Source organism: Carassius gibelio, chromosome A13 (assembly GCF_023724105.1).
Source record: "Carassius gibelio isolate Cgi1373 ecotype wild population from Czech Republic chromosome A13, carGib1.2-hapl.c, whole genome shotgun sequence".
Taxonomy (NCBI): domain Eukaryota; kingdom Metazoa; phylum Chordata; class Actinopteri; order Cypriniformes; family Cyprinidae; genus Carassius; species Carassius gibelio.
The window spans coordinates 9,252,847-9,273,786 of NC_068383.1; the positions used below are offsets into that span (position 1 = coordinate 9,252,847).

The 20,940-nt window shown below is 39.9% G+C and overlaps 2 protein-coding genes across 7 annotated transcripts in view; one reads left to right on the forward strand and one right to left on the reverse strand.

Annotated features, from left to right (window-relative positions):
• The window catches only part of LOC128026060 (ADP-ribose glycohydrolase MACROD1), a 517,908-nt gene that overhangs the window by 413,902 nt on the left and 83,066 nt on the right, over positions 1–20,940 (reverse strand). The gene's annotated exons all lie outside the window — the stretch shown is intronic.
• Positions 6,066–20,279, forward strand: LOC128026055 (leucine-rich repeat transmembrane protein FLRT3). Of its 4 annotated transcripts, none has more exons than XM_052612779.1 (3): positions 6,066–6,356; positions 15,416–16,133; positions 17,118–20,279. In XM_052612779.1, exon 3 carries the CDS (start codon positions 17,146–17,148, stop codon positions 19,093–19,095), a length of 1,950 nt encoding a protein of 649 aa, XP_052468739.1. In that variant the 5' UTR covers positions 6,066–6,356; positions 15,416–16,133; positions 17,118–17,145; the 3' UTR covers positions 19,096–20,279. The 4 variants fall into 4 exon arrangements, with proteins under 4 accessions (XP_052468739.1, XP_052468740.1, XP_052468737.1 ...); XM_052612780.1 differs by having other exon boundaries at positions 15,419–16,133; XM_052612777.1 differs by lacking the exon at positions 6,066–6,356 and adding an exon at positions 9,566–9,859.

The following is a 20,940-nucleotide window of genomic DNA, read 5'->3' on the forward strand; positions in this document are numbered from 1 at the left end:
TTATGGAGTACATCATGCACGCACTCTAAATGGGAATGACAGCATTATGAGCCAAGGGGCTTGGAGAGTATGTATACATACACACAAAGTCTCTTCCAACTGTCTTGACTGGCTTAATGAGGCCTCACCTGTTTGTGTCCTGCGTGATTGTGTGTTTTAGCAGTTGCTGGCATATGTTTGAAAGGAGAACTGACGAAAGCCAAGCCAAACATGGTGGGGGAATGTCAACGACCGTCTTGAGTCAACACTGCGGAGACACGGACGTCTCCACAGTTCGACCCACATGCCTCCAGGGGTCGAATGCTACGGTAGGGAATGGCAGGCGTACAAGCACACATGCACATTCAATCTGAAGCTAATTCTTAAATCCTGACCTGAATGGTAACAGCGGGTTTAGCAGGGAATCACTCTCCATTAGAGGCATAAATGTTCCCTTTTTGGCAAGTTGAGACCAGCTCGATGTCTAAAGTCTGGCTTAAGTTGATCTCAGTAGGATGAGGCTAGCCTATATCGACTGGGTGTGTGGAGACATTTCCCTCTTAGCCTTGCTAAAGCAGGCATGAGGACTAATCCTGCAGAGGTTAAGTGGAATCCCCTCCACTTTTTCTGTTCCTGTGTGCTTCTTAACACAAGTCAAGTATGGAGAGCCGAGACTGTACAACTCTGAATCGTGTTCCACTGCTGTTCACAGCACTAAAAGGAGAATCCAAATGGACACACATATCACAAATATTTCATGAAAATGTGATTGAAATAAACTAGTACAGGAGAAAGTATGTAACAGATGTAAGAAATTATTTTTGAATCCATAAGCTGTAAAGAAAAACATTCAAAGCGACCAATATAAATCAAAATATTGTAAAGTTTGAACTGAAATCAGCATAATATAATGACTTCTAAAAGATCATGTGACAATGAGGATTGGAATAATTGCTGCTGAGTTTTCAATCACGGGAACAAATAAAATGTTAGGTGGATGGTCGCTGCTGATGTCTTTTGTCCTGATTTGTCTGCCAATGTCTAATTGCTAGATCTTTTTCATTAACATTCATGGGAGCATAGTTCTTCACCTGCAATTTGGCTGCTAAATGTTTTAAACTAAAATAGCATTAACTGATAGAGCCAACAGAAACATGTACCATCAATGAATAATGTCAGGGCTTGTGTTAAATCTATCCTCAAAGGATTATACAGAATCACTAAAATCAGTTACATTAAAATTAATGTTAATAAAATTAATAACATTTTTACCTTCAGAATTTTACAAGTTGTGCTCTAAACTGTTGCCTAGATATGACCTAAGGTATCATTCACATCTGTTGCTTAAATGGTTTAAATCACTCACCCTAAATTAGCAATAGTAATAATGATGTTTGCCTAAGAAAGAACCACTAATTGAAACATTGAGGACTTTCCTTAAAAAAAGGAAGTTCCTCGCATCTGGTGATATCACTCTGTGGACTTTTTTAAAAATGAGAAAACTCTCATTTAACTCAGCTGTGGGTCATATAAGGTGGCAGGATGTGAGAAAAGCATTAACATGTGATTGTTTTCAGCACAGCGAGGTTATACCATGCAATGCAATTTAGTTGCTAAAAGCTTCCAAAAAGAGAAACCTGACATTTTTGCATTAGAGAGATGACCTTTATACAGCTGAAAAAAAAACGAAGCTTAAGCTGGCCTCAACACAAACACACACCTTTACACACCCACACCCACACAAAGCCATATGCCAGACATGAGCTTGCAATCAGCCATTATTAAGTACTGTGAAGGCAACTAGAGATTGTAATGTCCTAGGACAAACTGGCGAGAAGCGTATTTGTACAGCCTTTTCCACACACACATTCGATTACTGTGAGGTACAAACTTTAGAGACCCCACAGTAAATTTGGAAGTAATATGATTTAAACCTGGAAATAAACATATCTTGCAGGTCTACATATGCTCATATGTTCTTCCCTCCATTAAAGCTAATAAAAATGCTATACACACACACACACACGTAAACATTAACATGCATATACATATATATATACATATTAAGCATTAAGTAATTAGATAGATATTTTACTATACTGTACTATCATTTTTCACAAGTGGTTTCAGATGGGCAGCAGTATAAGCATTACCAATAAGGAGATGGAAACTCTATCGCTTGGCTGGTACTACAGCTAGAAAGTACAGCGGCTGACAGATTTAACACTTTTTATTCAGTTCTTCTCCACATAATAGGAGAAAACACATCTCTATACACCAGCCATTATTTTTATGCAAGCACCATGATAAAACTGTACAATTTAGCATATCACCAACTACTTCTGACATTTCATTTTGTTAAATGACTCAGCTTCACACACACACACACACAACCAGGTTGTGACCGTAGGGGACGGTGGGGGCCCAGACAGCACTGAGTCAGCAGCAGAAAGGAAACGATCAGAGGCCTAGAGGAGAATACATCAACACAGAGGCTCCTCCATCGTCCTCTCCTCCCATCAACACCAGCACCACCACCATCCGTCTTTCCTCTTCACCTCAAAGGAGCTCCGCATGCCTGCTCATCCATCTCTCACTGACTAAGTTTCTACAGCACGAGCTCAGCGCTGTGGGTCTGATGCAAATGGGTCCTTTTTATTCAAGGCTAAGACATGTAAAACAGCATGAGGAATATGTAAAAACAACAGACTGGCAGAATCAGACACTGTTCCCGCAAAGACTGGTGGGCGCCACACATTGTCACTCATTCACACACACACAGACCGACATCCTCGCACAAAGACGAGTGATTTCACTTCCTTCATCACAGCTGATCTCAGCAGGATAGTAATTCACATACTGTAGGAGAGAGGCTGAAATGTCATCCTCGCATTATTAGACTGACCTTCAATTTGAAGGCGAAGCTGGCGGGAGTTTCCGCTTTACAGAGCAAGCTAAAGGTACAAAAATAGTCTCTTGTTCAAGTCTGCAAATCCTTCAGAAAAGCTGTTTGATGTGGACAGCTCTAAGACAGTTTTAGACTAGAGTATGCAGAATTTGACTGATATAGCTGACAGGATATTATGACAAAATACACTTGTATATTACACATATATATACATATTACTGTACAAAGGTTTGGGGTAAGTTGGATTTCTTAATGTTTTTAAAAGATGTTATCTTCTGCACACCAAGGCTGTATTTAATTGATTAAAAATACAATAAAAACAGTAATATTGTAATGCTCACAAACTATTATTACAATTTAAAATGACTACTTTTTCAATTTTATGTTAATATATTTTAAAGTGTTATTTCTTCCCATGATGGCAAATCTGCATTTTTAGCAGCCACTACTAAAGTCTTCAGTCTTCATCATTCTAATTTGCTGAAAAAATATAATAATTTTCACTATCAATTTTGAAAACAGTGGAAATGGTGATACTATTTTTTTAATTATTCTTTGATGCATAGAAAGGTCAAACGAACAGCATTTATTTGTAATATAACTCTTTTATAACGGTCTTTATTGTGAAAATTCAACACAAACGCATAGGTCAGACATCCACATATGGTCTCGGAGAGCGATGGGAAATGGCACAAATAATCACGTCTCACTCAAAGACAAAGAGCAATGGAGAGGAACCCTGTCCAGTTTCTTTAATCCTCAGCTTTCATCGCCCCAAACGGCCTCAACAAATTGCTAGTTCACTTTGGGAACAACGGATGCTAATGGGGGGTAGTGTGGGGGGCTCAAGTAAGAAGTGTACACAAACCGTTCCCCTCATTTACCTGTCATCATTCCATTCCTGCCCAATCTTGAGCCGTTCTTCACAAAGACATGGGGTACATCTGATACACTGCTTACACAAGCCCTTGAGAATGCTGGGGGACGCAGATGCTTCTGAGGTGTTAAGAAATACACCTCACGATCGGACAGGATGACTCAAGTTTCATTATGGGAAGGTTCAAAGCCAAGGTCTTGCACACTTGAGTTAGAAGAGCGAGACACTAGTCTGTAATGTCCTACTTCCTTTTCACAAGTAGAAGAACAACAAGTGGTGGCCGTTTTCCTTCAGTGGTTTACAGTGACGAAATGATTGGAAGTCATTCGTTATTAATGCAATTACAATTTCTGCCGACTTGATGTGGCAATGTCCAGTGAATCGACAATGCAAATGAACAACTTTATGTAAACAGTACAATGGCCTGATGACCTAAATTCACAGCACTTGAAGCTCAAGAGTTAAATTTGTAAGGTTCTGCAGAAGCCACTTAGTATTCAGTCGTTCAAGGTTCATTACCAATAATGATTTTCCTCCATTAAAAACACTGCTAAATTATTTAAGAAGAAGAAAATCGAATGGAACTGATCACAAACATGTAGCCCTTCTGTAGATACAACATAAGTCAACGCAAGGTGAGACATCGTAAAAGCACATAGCTCACAAAGCATTGTCTGAGCTTCGTTTAGAGAACATGAAAACACAATGGGCGCATTCTTGTCTTTCTCCGGCACATTGATTTAACCGATTCACAGCAGATGTGATTCTTAAAAGTGCTATAAAGATCTTAGTATATGCTACTCATAATAGCAGGATGTTTTATGAGCAGCTGTAAATGGTTGGTCTCTGTCATATGTCAAGAAACTAAAATTTGGGTGTTGGAGAAAAATAAAGTTTGGAGGATTTATCAGAAATAAAGACCAAAACTGATTAAAAAAAAAAAAAATTTATTCAAGCGAATCCTATTTGCATACTTGCTTCATAAAAATTCATGAAGGCAGCAAATGAACAAAGGCACAAACTGTTGTTTAGCACCTAATATACTAAATAATAAACTCCATACCAACAGCTTTAATCATTGTGTAACTCTCTTTATGCAATCTCTGCCAAATGAAACTTTCTGAAATCTAGCCAAAACCAGCGGGAGTAAAATGGTCTAAAATGCTGCTTTATCAAGCTTATCTACAATTTCCATGTGTGTGTTTGAGTCAGCGAACCTTTAATGTCATTAAGCATTGCTTCCTCTCTGAGGAGCGAAACTAACAAAAACCACTGACGAGCTTCCTTTGATAACAAAGAATAAAGAACAACATCACAAAAGATTGCATGTCTGTATATATACACACACATATACACGCGTGTGTGTGTATATATATATATATATATATATATATATATATATGTGTATATATATATATATATATATATATATATATATATATATATATATATATATATATATATATATATATATATATATAAAACAATTCATTCGAAATATTACATTTGTAATATAACATTTCAATACTTTAAATCTATTTCCAATGCAGCACAGTGAATGCTTTCAAACTGTGAATAGTCTTTGTAAATATACCCTTAAAATTGAAATGTATATACTTTTATATAGTATTTGAAATAATGTATGGAAGGCTATTTTGCAATACAAGATGCTAAATATTAAAATAAGAAACATTAAAATATATATTTTAAAGTACAGAAATAAGCAACATCCAATTAGCTGAAAAATAGATCACCAAAATAGCTGTTTGCTGCAGCCCTATTGGGAACTTTGCGAAAACGAGTGCATTTCAAACAAAACAGAAAGCCTTCAAGAGACTTTCAATTGCACAGCTAAATTTCTACTGTGAAGATGGGGGGGCTTCTATATTTAAAAAGCGAGTGAGAAGATTGTTATTTGGCTAATTACAGATTTAGGGCTGAAACAGTAACCCGTTGGAGAGGAAGAGAGCGAGGTGCTTGATTGAGCTACATTAGAGCGCTGGAGTGGTGAGACTGGTGATTCATTGTGTGCTGATGACATCTTTTATCTCTTGCAATACTGATAGGCCAAACGGAGTAGTTTGGGCTGGGGGGGTGGCTATCTAATCTGATCAGAGGCCATTGTTTCAAAGCTCATTTAACACTGGGGGGTCCAGAGGTTTCCGCACAGTCGACAAGTCATACCCAATCCCACTCCCAACCCCCCCCCACCCCCCACCCCATCCCTGCGGCCAACACAACAAGGTCCTTAGAAAAACAAGCCACAGACACAAAGGGGAACATTTAGAAGACAACCCAGAGGACTATTTGTGAGGATCTGCTCATTCCTCACAAAAACACAAGAGTGCTGACCGCTGACTCAGACCTTTGGTTTGGGTTTGAACAGCAGGAAGTCAGTTTGGTGAGACTGTTGTTGCTGCTTAGGAGATCCTAGTCTCCTGAGACCAAGGAAGTTAATGCTAAACATCTGGGGTCTGCATTAAAAAAAGAAAAAGAGGAAGGGGCTAGGAGGAGACAGGACTGACTTGTCATGTAAGCCAGAGTCCCATCTCACATTGGGGCTGTTGGACTGCTCATACAGTACAGGAAAGGGTAAGAAATAATTCATCTCTTCTCTATCATGCTGCCATGAACTCTTGTACATGGAGCTGGACCCCATCCTGCAACTCACATTCTGTCATTTCACGGAGGTCTCTGTGGAAGTGATAGGGAGGATGAGAAGTCAGCAGCACAGAGATCGCTGCTAATTGCCCATGGTGAATGATTATGGAAATGAACCAGAAGGATATAGCAAAAATAAGATACAAAGTAGATATTTGGCAAAAGCTTTTCCAAGTTGCCCTTAACTGGGCATGGGTTCAACATTTAGAGAGCCCTGCAACTATGTATTCTAAACATTGTTTGTATGTGTGTGTGTGTGTGTGTGTGTGTGTGTGTGTGTGTGTGTGCTCTACAAATCTCTTGGAGCTGGACAGCACTGTGCTGAGTTCAGGTTTGTTTGTTTGAGAATAGGCCAGGGGGATGAAAAATACACGAGGTGTAAAGATCAGAATGACAAACCCTTCAACGAGTCTTTGAAAAGAACGACTAGGTATGGCTTTGATTTTAATGCACTCATGCTGTAAATTCCATTCAAATAAAGAGTACCATATAAGAAACATGCTTTACATCCCTGAAAGCAGAGGTCAGACTTTCTTCAGGCACAAAGCCTGAACTAAAAATGCTATTGTTAGCACTTAACCGCATCAAGTGCTTTAATAAACTTCCCTCCACCCCCTAACTACACCAAACGAGAGAAGGGCAGCAGGAGGAGAAGAGCCTGAGCTCCTTCAAAGTCAGGTCTGTTGTCAAAACACATTGAGATGGAGGAGATAAAATAAATGGCATCCTTTGGAAAGATGAGGAACGATCATCCTACCAAACAACAGATGACCCAAAACAAAGACTCCCTCAACTGTGTTGAAATAGTGGTAATCGGACCCCCTTGGGGCCCTCCACTGGGGCCATTTGTACGTCTAAGAGTCAATCAAGGGCCGATAACAGACGAAGCCTAGTCAGATTTAGGAGAGAAAAGTGCCGGAAGGGTCGATGCAGAGGCCGGAGTCATGATCTGTCCTGAGGCGGTGGGGACAGACGGGCCTCTGACCATGATACCATGTACTGACCTCTTGTCACATACGACTGTGCCCTGCTTCTCCACCTCTGACCCTAAAAACATGACCCCTAGACCTGCTGTAAAAGTCCAGGGTGGAAAGGACATTATTCAGCTGCTTAATCCTCCAATGGATGCTTGTAAAGCTATACAACAAAACATGTTTTGGAAAAAGTGTAAGTAACCTTCATGCTAAATATAGGTAACAACCCTTACAATGTAATATTCTTTTTACATAAAAAAAAAACTAATTATATTTTTTAATTATTAGTAATAAGAAATCTATGACTATTTATAAAAGTCTATTTAAGTCTATAGACACCATAAAGTCTATGACTATTTATAAATAGTGCTCCTGTGACTCAAGTGGTACAGCATTGCGTTAGCAGCGCAAGGTTGTGGGTTCGTTTCCCAGGGAACACATGTTAGGTAAAAATTGTTAGCCTGAATGCACTGTAAGTCGTTTTGGATAAAAGCATCTGCTTAAATTTAATTTAATTTAATGAAGTCTATTAGTACCTAAAGAGTGCATATCAGTACATTTTAAATGGGTATTGCACCCATGGAACCATTTGTACCTTTCTGTATTTAAAACTAAAATATATTTTATATATTAAAATTTGAACAACCAGTTTTAGTGGTTTAGGGAGAATAGCAGCTCTCCTTCATGTCAGTCCAAAGCAATTGCAGTCCAGAAAACAGTCAAACCACACAGTAGTGAAAGCAGGTCAACCTTATCTATTCCACTGAAAGACACCAACATTTAATGACTGACTGACCCTGATCCTGTGAGGTATATCAGTTATTTATATCAAGAAATATTTAAGGAGTAGGCTAGATAAAATACATAGTCATTTATTAATCAATTATCCTTTTAACTTATATTTTTCTTTATTTAAAGGCTGAAATGTGAGGCTTACCTTTTTATAAAACTTTTGCAAAGCTTTATTTGAACATTTAAATTAGAAATTTCAACATGCTATTCAACTGTCAGTCAAGTTGTCATTTAAAATCCGAACATCATTGCTAATGCAAACAATGCAAACAAAAAGTTTTAAAAATTGTATTTGTTGTTTGTTGATTTTTGAATATAAAAAGTATGTGTCAGTACTTTTTTAACATATCCAGCAAATTTGAACCAAACCGTGATCATTTTGGTCACCATAATCGTGATAAGAAATTATCATATCGTTACATCCCTAATGTCATTCCAAACACGTATGCTTGTTTGGAATGACATTAGGGATTTTAGGGATTAGGGACACAACAGATTTTTTAAGAAGTTACTGGCCACTCTTCTCAAAAATGGAAATTCAATAAAGTATGTACCACCTTATTTATGTTGCCTTTGGTTATATTGCAGCTAATACATTTCCATTATATAGAAAAGAAAGGACTTAGAAATTTCCCTGTTTCTGTTCCACAGAAGTAATAAAAGGCATAGAACTACATGAGGTTTAGCAAATAATAACTCATATTATTTGGCAAACTATCCCCTTAACAAACAGAACTGTATCTGCTAGCAAAGAGTATAGGCACAACAAAATAACCGCTCAACCAGAGGGGTCTGCTGAGGTCAAGAACAGACTCCACTGTATAAAGGTCTTCAAAAGCCCTTGAGAGACAACTGACACACACACAGTCTCTAGTTTACGAAGGAGCAAATTCTCCATTTAGAGCCACTTTAATACTTAATAAGCATAAAAAGGCTGAACATAACGCCTGACTTCCGAGCTTAAAAATTCATAATGCGCTGTGAAAGACGCCAATAACAGCTCTCTCTCTTACAGACACATATCAGTAAAATAAAGAAAGTTCATTGTTCCGATTTAAATAAGCGCATACAAGGGCTGATAGATTGCTAAGCCTTTTCTCAGCATCTCTAACATATAAACTCTATTACTTCATTCTTATAACGCTCACCTACATAATGCTTCTGGTGGCCTTCAACACAAACACATGAAGTGCCCACTCAAGCTGCCCATTCAAGGCTGCTCAATACTCATCTTTCTTTCTCCTGCTCCCCCTTGCGTCCACAGTAAATATAGCATGATGGAAGTGGGAGAGAGAGAGACAGAGAAAAAGAGGGGGGGGGCACAAGCTCCGCCCCCAGATGACATCAGCGCTGTGTTGAAGCAGAGCTGGAGGCAGATGCAACCTCACACTTGTAATGAGCTCCATGCAGCTGACCAGCTCTGCCGACTTCTCTATCTTGTCTCTCTCTGAGCCAAAGGAGTGTATGTGTGTGTGTATGTGATCAAGTGTGTGGACTTAAAAACACACCCTGCTATTCGCACCATTGCTGCTACTCAGCCTTTCTTACACTGGGCTCTTTTTGGGAAATGAAATCATCCTCCACCGCATTGGATTTAACCTACGGACTGACTTTATGCTTTGAGGATATATATTTTTTATTTCCCTTTTTGAATTATTGCTTGGGGAGGTAAGTGTATTTTGTTATGGGCTTCCCCTTATTTATTTTTTTGGGGAGGGGGGCTGTTTCTAACCCTTTACCTTATTCGTTTCATCACTCTGATGTTATCAAATACCTTAAAAACCTGCATAGAGCAAATTTGCGTCTATCCCTTAAATCCCAGTCACTCACAATGCTTCAAGCAGTAGACTTTGCTTCTAAACTTTCAAATCCATTGTTATTTATTTCCAACAGCAAAAGGTGTTTTATTAGGAATGTAGGCAGACCATTAGGGATTTGAGGGGGATGTAATAGTAATTTAAACTCACAAATACCGTAGTCATGAAATTCAGCATGCCTGCATACATGGCCTTTAGTTTGTCATTTAACATTCAGCATGCATTTCCAAAATAATTTTAAAACAAAAATTAGCGTTTAAAAAAAAGATGACTTTCTTTCCTAGAACATGAAATGGGAGAAATGTTAAGACTTCAGCCACATTCACCATTCACTTTCAATGTATCTTTTTTCCTATCTAACACATGTGACTACTGGCTTATTTTATATAGGATTTTGTTAAGTCATATAGGTTTGGAACAACTTGGAGGTGAGAAAACGGTCGAATTTTTATTGTGGGTGAACTATCCTTTTAAATCTCAAAGCCGCTGCGCGCGAATAAACGCTCTAAGAACGCACAACTTGCATTTTATTATTACCATCAGCATAATCTAAATCAGTCAATACTGATATGGAGTCCTTAAAACCTAGTTTGGGGTGTGAGGGCGGCGTAATGCAGCTTGTATTTCTACCGCGTGCAATCAACAGGAACGAATAAACTTAACGCGCTATGTCTTAAATCTGTTCTTGTGTGACAGGCTTTACCGCAAACGAAACTAGTAGACGTCGATTCCAAATGAGGAAATATCTATTAATAATTCCCAACCTGCGCTCTAGAGTGATGAGAGAGTGACTGGAATAAAGAAGGAGGGAATCGGGGATGCGGCGCGTGACACTCCGTCCGTGTACACTGCGCGCGACGCGTTAAATCTAGAATTGTCCCATTATCGAAGCCGCTGGCGTCGGCCGCTCGCAGCGCAGACAGCTTCGTTGTTGATTATGAGGGTCGTGTTCTCATTTGGAATACTAACGAAAACTCAACAGACTACGAGATTGGCGCGCAATAAATGTGCGCCCTGTGCTTTTCAGCGAGAGAAGTGAGCGTGTGGCGCAGTCAGGAGATCTGAGGCTGTCAGCTGCTTCAGGATTTTTCCATCAAACGAATTTCCAATCTTTTAAGTAGCCTTCCAAGTTATCTGAAAGATAAGCTTTCATATCTTTTAGGCAGAAAAATATTGAAATAACATTTTTGTGCAGATAAAGAGAGAGGAACTGAAAGATAATGATAAGAGCAAAAGCCTTCAGTCAGAGTTGATTCAATCAGTTTAAGACTACTATTAAAGAGGATTCACATTGGACAAGTATGCTAGAGATTCAAGTGAACAGGGCCTTTTTTTTAATCCCTAATGTACTAAGTGCAAGTTGTTTTTCTTAGCTTTGAGCTTCACGTGTGCAAATGCACTAAAAGACTGTGTATTCGGATAGATTAGTTTCTTAGCATGACAAAAGCAGAGAACAACAAATGGTCTGTTGTGACTTTGTAAGGAGGGTGATAAAATTAACTAACCCATTGTTCTTTGTTGGATGTGTCAAAGCACTCTGTGTCAGTCTTTTTCACTTGCATAAACAATTAGTATCAGCAATTTTCAAATACCACACCTCCATGTTTTACAAGACATAAATAGAAGTTTCTCTTCAGATAATAATACACAGGAATGCAAATTAACCAACTCTTTATATTTTAACGCAAATATCTATACATCCAGTGTATGTTTATTGGCAGCCAGACAGATAGCACTTTTTGTTTCAAGCAACGAATGCCGGAGGCTAAACCCAGTGGTCCGTGGCATTCACTCAGAGTCAACATGAAATGGTCATGTCTTTCAGGCCTTCAGAAAAAAGTCTGTCACCCTTTTGTGCAGAGGACAAAAAACAAATCGTTCTCACAGAATTCTCCGCTCATGTAGGCAGCCAACCTCAGTGAGGCTATTCTATAAAACGTACATTTGAAAAACAAGCCTAAACTTTCTTTCCTCAAACGTTCAAGTTTTAGATCTTAAATATACCGTCCAAATTATGTAACAAAGAAAGTGCAAGCTGAAAAAGAACTGTGAATTTTAGCTTTATTACAGATACAATTTACCCCCGTTTGGAGTGGAAACAAGAAAAGTACAGTGCAGTAAATCAACCCACCCCTTTTTGCCCTTGTCCGGCAACTGCTGCCCACTGTACCATAGCAGGGGGTACATATGTGGTAATTAAAGAGCCAGTTCAGCCTCCAAGTGTCTGTGTGTGTGTGTGTATCTGACAAGCTCAGGCCTGATACAGAAGCACCTACCACCCCCAAGTGGGGAAAGCAGTGCAGCTGCCACAGACCACTTTCTTTTCAGTGCAGTACAAAAGAAAAAGACCCCCGTCTCCCCTAGAATCCACTCTCACTGCCTGAACACCAGCCAGGGACAAACCTGCGGATCATCTGCCCCAAAACCGAACACAGAGGGGAGCCTTTAACACAATAGCCTGCTCTGAAATTAATGTTAAAACCATGCCCAAACCTTTCTTCTCGTTTCCAAATATGAAGGAATTTCATCTTTCGGCCCACTGGGCTCAGAGAGGCATGATTTGGCTTCATGGACATGAGATACATGACAAAGAGAGGCATTTAGTTCAAATCCCATCTTGGGTTCAGAATCTATTATCTGTGGAAAACAAGAAAGCTGTTTTTCATGATCACAGCTCAGGACCTACCAATGAAGAAGAACATTTTATTTCATCTTAAATGTCTTTGTTCATGCATGGGCACTGATAAAATATGACAGCATTTTTGGGAACTAATATATATTTAAAAATGATGAACAGTGCAGTGTTTGTCATCTGAACCATTACTCTGATTGATTTAAAAATGCAGAAAACCTCAAATAAAAGAATTGTCATTATAGAAATGCTTTTGTTTGTATTTAATATTCCAATTTTCAGATATATTAAGATTTTAAAATAATTGAAATTTTGGCAAAACCAAAACTTTAAAAAATATATTCTCTCTGCACTTTTATGTTGCATAATCACATTCAAATATGATTTTTTTTTCTCTCTTAAATGCCCCATTTCTCAGACTCAGATGTTCTGAAATCAAGACTGTAAACGAGCAAAAGGTAGTCTTGGCTGTGTTCGTTTTAAGCAGGATGCTCAATTGAATATCAAGCAGAGCAATGGAGCAGAAGCAGGCCCAGCCATTAGAACGATCTCCTAACAGGAAATACGTCCTATTAGAACGATAGTGAGAGGTGCCCGTCACATTCAGTGGCCTTTTCTCTCTGGCTATGAGCAGTGGGTTGAGTAGGGGGCTTGAAGATTTAACAAAATGTGGAAAAGCTAATAATTCTAAGTGAAAGAAGTTCAGTAAAGCAGAAGAACGAAGGCCAGGGTTCTCATGCTTAACTTGTAATGAATAATAGACCACTGGCACTTCAGTGAAATCTGAGGAGCCAAGGGAAATAGAAAGAAATGATAATGCAGCCAATCATCCATCCAGATCAAGGCTTGCACGACCCATTGAGAGCTAGCATGACAAGCTTTAGGTGAAGCGTATATGATCTCAGCTGAAATATCATGAAATACACGTCCACCTGTGAGTGAACCCTGATATTTTCAAGCAAAGTATCTTGGCAGACAAAAATGGCTTTTATTTAGCCAGCTTGCTTTTGCCCTGTTCTAGGAACTGATTTACATTGAGTATAGTACATACAGCAAGAGCAATTCCATTTCCACATCATTTTGCAGTCTGTTATTTGTCAGACTTCTGGAAAAATGGCAAGTTGCTTTACACACACAACTCTCCAAATCAATACAACATTTCCCCGGAGCAGTTGGAAAATTGCACACCGATTGCTAACCAACCATTCACCAATCCTGCAAATACTCATTTTCCTCTTCAATATATCTGGCAATCATGCAGCAAATCGTTCCACATGTTTCAGGATTTAACCAAAAAGGAAGCAACTTAGTCAATGTCAGTGTACTGAAATCTCACAGTCAACCATCACCTGTCCTTAAAGTTGGGTCACAGCTGCTGTTTGCGAGCTTTTGGTAATCTACTAACACAAAAGCATGCACACGGAGCACTCAGGCTCAACAGAAGGATGTTGTGTATTATTAGACTGTGCTGGCGAGACCTGTAATCAAGTTACAGGGCCTTCAATTCCCTAATCTCTCCTTGTCCCTCCAAACAACTGCTTCAAAGTTGCCTGTCATACCCCAACGTGTTCTACAAGAAGGTTACTATCTGCAGGTCAGCGAAAGGATTTCAGGCAAGGGCACAGACCGTGGTGATGGCTGTCAGTTATAGAAATATATATTGTCAGTCTACGTGGCAGGAAATATATATTGTTGGAAATTAGAGTATTGTATGTGCAGCACGGACATCTCATTGGGGCCACCAGGGGGTAAGGCCCATTTGGGTATTCATGAGTGCAAGACATCTCACATGTACATTTTTGAGCAGTGCGAGGGCGTTGTGTTCAAGCGCTGTCGGGGCAGCCCAAGGGACCTTTGGTGGCTGCTTGACACCTCAGCAGCAATATGCTTCAGTATGACTCTTATTTTTACCTTCACCCTTTCCTTCCAGAGCGTGCTCAGCCAGTTTAAAAGCACAGCTCGGTGGAGAACGTCACCAGGCGGGAGGAAGCGGTCTTCGGCCATTGTCGCGAACCCAAACTGTGGTCACTTTTCTTATGCAAAGGAATTCTTTTCAGCCATCACCATAGAGAACACTAGAGGAGGGATGTTAGGGTTAGTGCCAGACAGAACAGCGAGTGCGATTATCCCGGCAGCACAGGCTTAAGGCGAGGAAAAAGAAATGTTTTTTATAAAAATCCACACAACATCTCCACTAATCCAGGTTTCACAACCAGTGTCCACTATCAAAGGACTGCAGGCCAGGGGCTTTTCTCTGTGGTCATTTACCCAGAGGCAAAGAAATCCCCTGATACACAGAAACCCAGTAAGCTTAAGGGACTTTAAATTCCCATCTCAACCACACACCCTTCTTATTTTTCCCTTCGTTCCATCTGTCTCAAATGCAGTGGAACCATCGACAGGCTGTTACTATCCATAAAAATAAAATCCATTGTGATGCTCTTTTTATGTTAGGTGCAAACCTTGAAAACCTAAGCTAAAAAAGCTATCAGTTTACGTCAATGTACTGTCGATGGTGACGTGTAACGGCTCTGTTTGAAGGACAGTGGCCAATTGCAGCTGGCTGCATCGCTGTCTGACTCAATCTCAGCCTTGGCACTATCATGTCAGTATTAAATAAACGCTGCCTAACAGCATATTATGCACAGTCAATAACTCATTCTAAACAGGCCCACGTACCTTTTCTGGCATTATGTCGTATTCAGATGTCATATGATGTCAATAATAAAATAACTTTCTCTGATTGAGTTATTTTCCTTCTTTTATCCCTCCCAGTAGGAAGTTCAGCATGTGAGAAGGAGTGGGCATCTGCACATCGGGCACAGGTTCGTGAAACGAGATCCAGGAAGGAGGAGTGTCACAACAGCACAGGAGATTCTGCTTTCGAGCCACGAGGCTGGATACTTTATTCATGCTCGTGTCGGGAGTAAGACTACAGGATTCGGGGCTGACTTTGGAGCCTGACTTCAGAACCGAACCGCCCTGGATTTGAGCCCCCCGTACTGCAGATGGACAGTGGTCTTTACGCCATGACCAGTCTGCTTTGGGAGAGACAGGAGCAGTTCATTTCTCAGAGTGGACTGCACAAAAGGGTCTGATTAGGAATCGCAACTTAAAATAAAAGGATTCTGCTCTCTTTTTTATTTCCTTTCTTTTTGTTTTAGTCTTTTTTTGTGATTAAGTTCACTGAAATCGCATGCCTGCACAGAAGGCGTCTGCCTGAGGTCTGTCTGGAAGCGGAGCTGCTTGCTTTATAGGTTTATCTACCATGGCAAAGCCTTTGATTACATGAACTGTGCATGCTGCAATACAAGACAGGAGGTCATCAGTACAAACAAGGATCAGTTCAACAAATACCAGCCTGGTCAGGATATAACCAAAGAGACCCCTTTGACTAGACGGACAAACATCTTCAGAAAGAATAGAAAGGAGATCTTAAAGCCTCATTGGATTTTGGGTGGCTGCAGAGGATTAACTGGCATTTCTAAATCAGGTATGACAAATATGGATGATCTTGCTATGGCTTGCTAAGTGCCTTTTTCTGTTTTATATATATAGAAGTCATGAGAAGAAAAATGTTAAGGAGAAAAAATATATATATATATAAAAAAATCAATCAAAATAGTTTAAAAACAAGAGTCTTCCATAGGCTTCAATAGCCTATGGAAATAAAATATACAATTATATGTATTATATTATTAAAAATATATTAAAACAAATATAATTACAATATATAAAATGTAACATTAAATAACATAAATATATATAAATTGTTATATATTATATAATATTATATCTAAACAATAGTATTTTACTATGCAATATATACATATATGATACCCCAAAATCATGCAAAAAGACTAGCCAATTTTCCAATGTTTAATCAACAAGGCCTGACTGTGTTCGGCCAGCAGTTTTTAGCAATGAAAAGCAGCCTTGAAATGCACTGGCTAACAGCAGAAATGTGTAAAACAACATGAGCCTGCGATTACATTACACACAGCAAAAGATAAAACCTCTCACACACAGGCATCTCATTCAAGGAAAGCTAGCAGGTTTAAGGATTTGTTATCTACATCCATGGCTGATTGGGAATATCCTTCCTCTTCAATTAGACTTGCTTCTGAACCTCTCAGTCCTCCCTTTTTCTCTTATTTTTTTCTCCTCTAATCCCCTTTTCCTTTTTTCACTACTTTGAATTGTTTTCATATCAAACTGATTTCAATCAAGATAAACACCCCAGGCATGTTTCGCTACCATAGTTGTTTCATTTGTTCATGTTGCTGAAAATGTTAATAGCCTCTTTTCATTAATTCAGCAGCCGAAATATTGTATTTTTTTATTGTTATCTTAAATTGAATCATTTACAATGAAAGAGACGCTGCAGGCACTGTACATAAAACAGCAATTAGAGCAGGACACTGACTTTTCTTCAGACGGCATAAATTTGACTTTTTTCCTTTCTTTTTCCTCTAAGGGCAACCACTGCAAGGAGGACACTAGCGATGGCAAACAATTACAAGTCCTTCTTCGTCTTCTTCATCAGAGCCGGGCTTCTGCTTGGCCTGGCTAATCCATTGGTGACCTCAGCCTCCTGTCCCTCACAGTGCCGGTGCGATGGGACTTTCATATACTGCAATGACCGGGATTTGACTTACATCCCTTCGGGCATCCCAGAGGATGCTACTGTACTTTTTCTCCAGAACAACCGCATCAAAAGCGCAGGGATCCCTACAGATCTACGACAGCTAAACAATGTCGAAAAGATCTACCTGTACTGCAACAATCTGGATGAGTTCCCCACCAACTTGCCGCTGAATGTCAAGGAACTTCATTTGCAGGAGAACAATATCCGGATGATCACCCATGCCTCCCTGGCACAGATTCCCTTCATCGAGGAATTACACCTTGATGACAATTCCGTGTCAGCTGTTAGCATTGAAGAGGGTGCGTTCCGGGACAGCAACCATTTGAGGCTGCTTTTCCTGTCCCGTAACCACCTCAGCACCATACCTTCCGGTCTGCCAATGACGATCGAGGAGCTTCGCTTCGACGATAACCGCATCTCGTCCATCTCTGAGGCATCCCTGCAGGATCTTATAAATTTGAAGCGACTGGTTCTGGACGGCAACCTCCTGAACAACAGGGGCATTGGGGAGATGGCCTTGATCAATTTAGTCAATCTGACCGAGCTCTCTTTGGTACGGAACTCCCTGACTTCCCCACCCGCCAACCTACCGGGCTCAAGCCTGGAAAAGCTAAATCTTCAAGACAACCACATCAATCATGTGCCAGCAGGTGCCTTTGCTTTTCTGCGACAGCTGTACCGTTTGGATCTGTCAGGCAACAACTTGAGCAGTCTGCCCATGGGGGTGTTTGATGACCTGGATAACCTTACCCAGCTGCTCCTGCGCAACAACCCCTGGTCCTGCAACTGCAGGATGAAGTGGGTTCGTGACTGGCTGCGCAGTCTTCCGTCTAAGGTCAATGTGCGTGGCCTCATGTGCCAAGGTCCTGATAAGGTCAAAGGGATGGCCATCAAAGACCTATCCACAGAGTTGTTTGGCTGCTCAGACACCGAGATCCCAACCACGTATGAGACCAGCACAGTCTCAAACACTCTGCCACCCTCTCGACCCCAGTGGCCCTTATATGTAACTAAAAGACCTGTGGTTAAGGGTCCAGAGCTGGGAAGAAACTATCGTAGCACGACGCCGTCCAGTCGTAAGATCATCACAATAAGCATCAAATCCAGTAGCGCAGAGACGGTGCACATATCCTGGAGAGTATCCCAGCCCATGACAGCCCTGAGGCTCAGCTGGCTAAAGCTGGGCCACAGTCCTGCTTTCGGATCTATAACGGAAACCATTGTCCAAGGGGAGAGAACAGAGTACCTGCTCACGGCTCTGGAGCCCGAATCCTCTTATCGGATATGCATGGTTCCTATGGAGACGAGTAACATTTACCTGTCAGATGAGACACCTGTTTGCATAGAGACAGAAACTGGTTCGCTGAAACCGTACAATCCCACCACTACCTTGAACAGAGAGCAGGAGAAAGAGCCTTACAAAAATTCTAATCTGCCTTTAGCTGCCATCATTGGAGGGGCGGTGGCCCTTCTGGCTATCATTATGTTGGCCCTGGTGTGCTGGTACGTCCACAGGAATGGTTCCTTATTTTCCAGGAACTGCACGTACAACAAAGGGCGCAGGCAGAAGGACGATTACGCCGAAGCTGGAACAAAGAAGGACAACTCCATCTTGGAGATTAGAGAGACCTCGTTTCAAATGATTCCCATAAATCACATGCCCGTTTCCAAGGAGGAGTTTGTGATACACACAATTTTTCCTCCTAATGGCTTAAGTCTTTACAAGAGTCCGCACAGTGAAAACAGCATCAACAACAGAAGCTACAGAGACAGTGGAATACCAGATTCAGACTACTCTCATTCATGATAGTGTGCGCGGATTACAAAGACATTTTATTGCAAATGAGTGACTCCGAGACTGCTTGGTCTTTTGCAAAACACTGGATTGAAAAGACTGAGAAAGCATCGTTATGTACATTTGCCATATAATTTATATTTAAGGACGATTTATTAAAAGGAAAAAGGTTCCGATTGCAGGCCATCACTGAGCTGTCGGTGTATGCTGCCACAAACTGCAATTCTATATTTTAGATATTTGTAGTCATTTGTACTGTACTTCCTTTACTTATGGTTTTAGAACAATTAAAAAAAAACTTTGTGAGATATGATGACTTGTCAACTGTGAAAGTGGGTTTTCATTGCTGTGTTGAACAATCAGATTTTAGAAAACCATGTAGTAAAAGCACAGGTCAAAATTATCGCTACATCAGTGGAAAAAATAAATACATAAATAAACAAGGCTGTGAGAATATAGGGCACAGGTGACTGATCAAAGGAAATAAAGACACAAGTGTTTTGTTAATTCTACGGATGGCAGGCACAGACTTTCTCCGGTGTCACAGAAACCTCTGATTTTGTTTAGGAACCCTGGTTGCCCATTCCAAAATGTTGCCAGACTTTACATCAATGCAATGTTTAGGAAGCAGATATCTATTACTTCCTCTCTGGAGGAGTCAGCAACACAGCACAGAATCCTAAATCCTTTGCAAATGAAGCACACAGATCAAATGAAAGGTTGTTTCGCAGTCAAATCCAAGTGGACGGGCAAAACCACAACACAGAACTTAATATTACTCATTCAGTAAAGGAAAGCAGCATTTACCGTACCCCTCAGTACAGTTAACCATGTCATGTAAGCATTGCCTCCTAAAAAGGAATACGTTGTGGGCAGAAAGCATATGGTAAGAAACACCTTTGGGCTCTTTTCTATTTGGAATATAAAAAAAGTGTCAACTATTTTTTTGTTCATATAATTTTTTTTTGTTTTCTAATTTAAGTCACATTTAAGTTGCCACAGTTAAATTGTTCTTTACAACTGAAGACCAAAGTGCATTGAATGCCCTTTGGCCAGTCCTTGTATGTGCCTTGATCCAATGCTTATTGTATTTAGCTTTTTCAAAAAAATAAATCAGTGACTTAACTTTTTTCATACACACTTGAATATGATAGGATATTGGTCATATTGCAAAATAAAAGTGGATAAAACCCCAACTTGATGGTCTCCTTTTCCCCAAAAGAAAACTTTCTATTTATGTTTAATCCCTCTTAGCTTTACATTTACCATTCTGTGTTTCAAAAGTGTTCATCTAAAGCACACTGGAGCCTTTTCCATGTGCAGCATCCGCTTGGGCTTCCAAGTGCTCTTTTGTGTGGTTAAGCCATGTATGACTTATCTGATTGGCCCAAGTGGGAAATATCAGAGAGTATGGCACAGAAGCTAAATTAGGCCGTTGGAGAGACACTGTGCTGGATGTTGATGTGTATGTGTAGCATTAGGTTGATGGCACATCCCCCATATCACAGTATGAATCACACAGGTGGCTCGCATGAGCACACTGTAAACCCAAATGCTCAAAATAATTAAACTGATTGAGTAGTATAAACTTAATTTTCCAAAAAAGTTCTACTAACGCAAGTAGTTTGGGTTTGTGTGACTTTTTAATAGTTTTTGAGTGATTTAAAATTATTATTTTTGATTAACTGAAACAACTTGCTCATTAAGTAAGTGTCACTTAGGAATATAATTTAACTTTACTTATTTTTTATTTTTATTTTTTTAGTTGTTTCAACATGATGTCTGCATATGACATTAGTAAACTTTGTGTGTGTGTGCGTGCGTGTGTGGTGAAGCAATTTGTCACCTTTAATTAAA

Bases quoted from the DNA above. Each gene is read 5' to 3' on its own strand.
- LOC128026055 (XM_052612779.1), top strand. From the start codon at position 17,146: ATGGCAAACAATTACAAGTCCTTCTTCGTCTTCTTCATCAGAGCCGGG.